This window comes from Megascapheus bottae, chromosome 5, assembly GCF_031878675.1.
Source record: "Megascapheus bottae isolate mThoBot1 chromosome 5, mThoBot2.hap1, whole genome shotgun sequence".
Taxonomy (NCBI): Eukaryota; Metazoa; Chordata; class Mammalia; order Rodentia; family Geomyidae; genus Megascapheus; species Megascapheus bottae.
The window spans coordinates 74,471,233-74,477,126 of NC_143513.1; the positions used below are offsets into that span (position 1 = coordinate 74,471,233).

General features: G+C 50.9%; 1 protein-coding gene across 1 annotated transcript; it reads right to left on the bottom strand.

Moving 5' to 3' along the window:
* Positions 1-442: 442 nt before the first annotated feature.
* Positions 443-5,646, bottom strand: LOC150063633 (uncharacterized). The gene is given in 6 exon segments (XM_090332243.1): positions 443-950; positions 952-2,476; positions 2,479-3,540; positions 3,543-4,042; positions 4,044-4,872; positions 4,875-5,646. Coding segments are annotated over 6 exon segments (5,196 nt in total).
* Between the last annotated feature and the right edge of the window lie 248 nt (positions 5,647-5,894).

Consider the following 5,894-nt stretch of genomic DNA (forward strand, 5'->3'; position numbering starts at 1 on the left):
ATCCAATAAGCGTCCCCCGTGGTTACACAGTCCCAGGCTGCACAATAATAAGACTCCACTTGACCACACCTTGCTTGTTTAGCCCGAGGACGGCCTTCCCGGGGGCACACATAGAATGCATTGGATGCCAGTTCTTCCCGTTTGTCGGGACTACAACATCCGAAAATGAGGCGGTTTGTTTGGGCAGTAGCCCAGGGATCAGGGCATTGGTCTTTGGGAAGGGTGGTTGAGGAATAAGTGCCTATATCCCATCCTCCTTCATCAATTCCAGCAACCAATTGACAAAAATCAGGAGTAAGGCTGGGCCACCAAGTGCCAGGAGTATGAATTTCGGTAGTTGACCAAACAACATCTCCTGTTTGGGATATTATTTGCCAAGTGATGGCTTTGGGAATATAGGGGTTATCAGAAGCCAAAAGGAAAGGAAATAGGCAAGAAAAGATTACAACCAAGAAAGTCTTATCTTTAAGGGGTTTGGGGTGCGCTGCAATTTCCATTCTGGGGTCTGGTCGGTGGAATTGTCCTGATCCTGACGAGCCGCTTTCACGTGGGAGGCGTGGACCCAGGCAGCGATCCCGTCTACTTTGAGAGCGGTGGGAGTTGTCAGTAGGACTGTGTATGGTCCTTTCCAGCGCGGTTCCAAATTCTTGGCTTGGTGTCGTCGCACCCACACGGAGTCTCCAATTTGGAAGGGATGCGGGACGATAGGCCTGTCTTGCTGCTCCCGATATGCCGCCGCCAGGGGTTTCCAGACTTCCTTCTGGACTATCTGAAGAGCCTGTAAATGAGCCTGGAGAGAGGGGCTATTAGCATAATCAGAAACATAAGGATGGAGGAAGTTTACAAGAGGTGGGGGTGCTCCATACATAATTTCAAAGGGAGTTAGCCCATGGGGGACCGGTGTGTTCCGGGCCCTATATAAGGCTAAGGGGAGTAGGGACACCCAATCCGCCAGTTGCTATGGCTAATTTAATTAAAGTCTCCTTTATGGTTCTATTCATTCTTTCTACCTGTCCTGAACTCTGGGGTCTGTAAGCACAATGCAACTTCCAATCAATCCCCAATAACTTGGCCACCAACTGACTTACCTTGGAGACAAATGCTGGCCCATTGTCCGTTCCTAGTACCTGGGGCATGCCATACCTGGGAAAAATTTCTTCCAGTAGTTTCTTAGTCACCACTCGGGCTGTTTCATGCTTGGTGGGGTAGGCTTCTACCCACCCAGAAAAAGTATCTATGAATACTAAGAGATATTTATAGCCATACTGTCCGGGTTTGATTTCTGTAAAATCAATTTCCCAATGAACACCTGGGCGGTGTCCTCTCACTCTGACTCCAAGTCCAATTTTGGCCCGCCCTGCGTTGACCCGAGCGCATGCAGAACACTGATCAGATACTCGCTGCAGGGCTTCATCTTTCCCCAAGAGATGGCCGAAGTTTTCTTGCCGGTCTATGAGGGTCTTCATTTTATTCTTGCTTAAGTGGGTTAAGGTGTGGAGATTAGAAATAAATTCAAAAGTCCACTTTTTAGGCCAAACTGTTTTCCCATCGAAAGTCCATTGTCCTTGTTTGGGGTCATAAGCCGCCCCCATTTTCTTAAGACACTCAATATCCTCTGGAGTGTATGGGAGTGGAGGAAGGTTGCAGAGGGACTTTTCTGTCATTGGGAGGACTTGCACTTGCGGAGTTCCCTGACCCTGGAGTGCAGCTTCCCGGGCCGCTTTGTCTGCTAGGCGGTTGCCTCTGGCCTCCATTGATTCCCCCTTTTGGTGGCCCGGGCAATGCATAATGCTCAGTCTTTTGGGCAAGAATAGTGCAGTCAACAGGGCTATAATTTCGGCTTTGTTCTTAATGTCCTTTCCCTCTGAGGTCAGTAAGCCCCTCCTTTTATAAATTTCTCCATGTATGTGAGCCGTAGCAAATGCATATCGGCTATCCGTGTAGATGTTGAGTCTCTTACCTTCAGCCATTTGGAGAGCCTTGGTCATGGCAATGAGTTCGGCTTTCTGAGCCGATGTCCCAGGAGGTAACCCTTCAGCCCAAATCACCTCAGTCTCGGTGGTGACAGCCGCTCCCGCCTTCCGTTCTCCATTCTCCAAAAAGCTGCTGCCGTCTGTGAACCAGGTGAAGTCTGCGTCTCGGAGGGGAAGATCTGTTAAGTCGGGCCGGGCCCCGTGGACTTCTGCAAGGATCTGTGAGCAGTCATGAAAGTCTACTTCCCCAGGCTGGGGTAGTAAGGTGGCTGGATTGAGGGTGGTCACCGGGCCGAATCGGATCCGTTCCTTATCTAGGAGCATGGCCTGGTAGTGGGTCATTCGGGCATTGGAAAGCCACCGATCAGGGGGCTGTTTTACCAGGGCCTCCACGGCGTGTGGGGCCAGTATTGTTGTTGGCTGCCCCATGGTCAATTTGCCAGAGTCTTTGATGAGGATGGCAATAGCTGCCACCATCCGGAGGCAGGGTGGCCAGCCAGAGCCACTGGATCTAATTTCTTAGAGAGGTAGGCCACTGGGCGTCTCCATGGGCCTAACTTCTGAGTCAAAACTCCCTTGGCATATCCTTGCCTTTCATCCACAAATAATTCAAAGGGCTTGGTTAGATCAGGCAGGCCTAAAGCTGGGGCCCGTAGCAGGGCTTCTTTTATCTGGTCGAATGCCAACTGCTGTTCCTGCTCCCACACATAGAGGGTTCCAGTTTTAGTAAGTGGGTATAGGGGTGCAGCCATTTCTGCAAATCCCGGAATCCACAGCCGGCAAAACCCAGCCGTGCCTAGAAATTCTCTCAATTGCTTGGGTCCTTTCGGGGCAGGAATATTCATAATAGCCTGCTTCTGTGCCTCTGTTAGCCACCTCTGCCCCTCCTTTACCAAGTACCCGAGGTAAGTTACTTGCCTTGAACAGAGTTGAGCCTTCTTAGCGGAGGCTCTGTATCCCAGGTCCCCCAGGGTCTGTAAAAGTCTCTTGGTTCCAGACTCACAGTCCTGCTCAGTCCTTGCTGCTAGTAGGAGGTCATCCACATACTGGAGGAGTATTAAATCAGGGTTCTGCACCCGAAAGCTGGCCAAGTCCCGGTGCAGCGCCTCATCAAACAGGGTAGGGCTGTTTTTGAATCCCTGGGGTAATCTAGTCCAAGTTAGCTGCCCCGAGATTCCCAGCTCGGGGTCCTTCCATTCAAAGGCAAAGAGAGGCTGGCTATTGGGATGCAGCTTCAGACAAAAGAACGCATCCTTTAAGTCTAGTACAGTATACCAGTTGTGCGTTGGAGGCAAGCCACTTAGTAAGTTATATGGATTTGGTAGTGTGGGGTGAATGTCCTCTACTCTTTTGTTAACTTCCCTTGGATCCTGCACTGGTCGATAATCATTAGTTCCAGGTTTCTTCACAGGCAGTAGGGGAGTATTCCATAGGGACTGGCAAGGCACCAGTATCCCTTGATCTAACAGTCTCTGGATGTGGGGCCTTATTCCCAACTTGGCTTCTTGTGACATTGGATATTGCTTTATGAAAACGGGAGTAGCGCCAGCTTTGAGCATAACGACAAGGGCGCTTGATGTTTAGCCAGTCCCATTCCCCCCGTTTCCGCCCATGCTTGGGGAAAAGCTTGTAGCCAAGAGGCGGGTGGAGTTTCCCCGATTACTTCTTTTTCATATATTCTATATTCATCTTCAGCATTGAGGGTGAGTACATATAAGGGCTGTCCTTGGGGGCCTGTTATGCTGGCCCCATTTCCCTCAAAATGAATTTGAGCTTTTAATTTTGTTAATAGATCTCTTCCCAAGAGGGGGTACGGGCAATCAGGAACATGCAAAAAGGAGTGGGTCACCTTACCCGTTGCCAATTGTATTTTCCGGTCAGTTGTCCACCGGTACCTTTTCCCTCCAGTGGCTCCTTGCACCCACGCAGATCTTCCACTCAGCGGGCCAGGAGAACGAGTCAACATGGAATGCTGGGCTCCGGTGTCTACTAAAAAGGTGACCGGCTGCCCCCCTACAGTCAATGTTATCCTAGGCTCAGGGGGGGGGCTCCTGGCCTGGACCCCCCTAATCGTCCAGGGTTAGGAGGGAGGCCTGAGGTTTAGGCTTTCGAATTCCCTTAGATTTCTTCGGGCAATCACGAGCCCAATGCCCTTTTTCCTTGCAATAGGCACATTGGTCTTTCTCAACTCCGCGGGGGCCCCGTCTGTCTCCTCCCTGTCTATCCTGTCGCTGTCCTGTCACTACTGCGGCCAGTAACTTACTCATCTCCTTACTTCTTTTTCGATCCCTAGCACTTTCTCTTTCCTCCGCCTCCTTTCTTAGTCGCTCATCTCTTTCCTCCTGAGTCTCCCGCTTGTTGTAAATACGCTCCGCTTCCCTGAGGAGTTCTTGGAGGGACAGGTTTTGCAAGTTATCATGTCTCTCCAGTTTCTTTCTAATGTCCGGTGCAGACTGCCATATGAAAGACATGGCAACATTAGTAGCCTGTCCAGGGTCCTCAGGGTCATATGGAGTGTACACTTGATATGCCTCCTTCAAACGCTCTAGAAAGGCTGCAGGAGACTCCTCACTTTTCTGGGTCACTTGCTTAACCTGAGCCAAATTGGTGGGGCGCCTGGAGGCCCCATGGAGACCCGCGATAAGCAACCGGCGATAAAGAATTAGATGGTTCCTACCTTCAGGAGTAGTAAAATCCCAATTAGGATGCTCTAGAGGAAAAGCAGCGTTTATCTCATTGGGCAACTGGGTGGGGCGCCCATTGTCACCCGGTACATTTTTCCGGGCTTCCAGGAACACGCGTTGTCTCTCTTCCGATGTCAGCAACGCCTGCAATAACTGTTGGCAATCATCCCAGGTGGGTTGGTGGGTCACTAGAATGGACTCAATCAGTGAGGTCATCTGGAGGGATCCTGACTGAAGGGGGGGTTGTTATTTTTCCAATTGTACAAATCTGAGGCAGAAAAAGGCCAGTATTGCAACTGATTATTGGCGCCCACCCTCAAGGGGAATGCCTGGGAAGACGAAGACACCTGATCGGTCTGGAGGTTGTGGCGCCCCCTCAATCTTCCTGCCACTGGGGAATGGATAGGGTCCCTGGGTGGGGGAACTTGCGGGAGTTCCTCTTCTACTTCCCGAGGAGGAGGTCCCTGCCCTTGGTAGGGAGGGGGTTCCTCTGTCATGAGGTCCACTAAAATTCCCTCATCTGGGGGTAGGACCTTGGGCTGTTTCTCAGGTTTCTTTCGTTCTTCAGGAACGAGGGTTGGGTATAGGGAGGACCGTGAAATAGGAGGAGGAGGAGGTGCTGGGGAAGGGTGAGGGGGAGAGGATAGGATAGGTGCGGAAGGGGTTACAGCAGACGTGAGTCCGGTAAGGAAAGGCTTTACCCAAGGGAAAGGGTCAGAGACCACGGCCTCCCAGGTAACAATATAGGGGACCTGGTCCGGATGGCCATGGGGTCCAGGTTCCATTATTTTAGATTTGACCTATAAAATAACAGACATGTCAAAAGTGCCATCTACTGGCCAGCCGACTTCAAAAGTTGGCCACTCAGAAGAACAGAAAGTCATCCATCTGTTTTTGCGGACTTCCACTGACAGATTGCTGGCCACGGTCCGCACATCCTTCCAATGCTGTAAAGTTAAACTTAAAGGGGTTGTCACAGTCTGTCCCATGTTAGTAGTCAGTTTAAGTCCCGTCACCATTAAGACAAGAAATAAAAATACACAACAGACAAAATACTTCACAATGCGGCTTCGTTCCAAAACCGAAAGTGGACTGGTGTTTGGAAGAAACCCAGACGTTTCCCTTATCAGCTGGACTAAAGAGTCCTCAGACTGGGGCGAAGCCCCAAAAAGAGAAACCGACGGGTCAGAAATCTGACCCCAGATGCCTCAGGGACGTCTCCCAGGGCTGCGGTCGG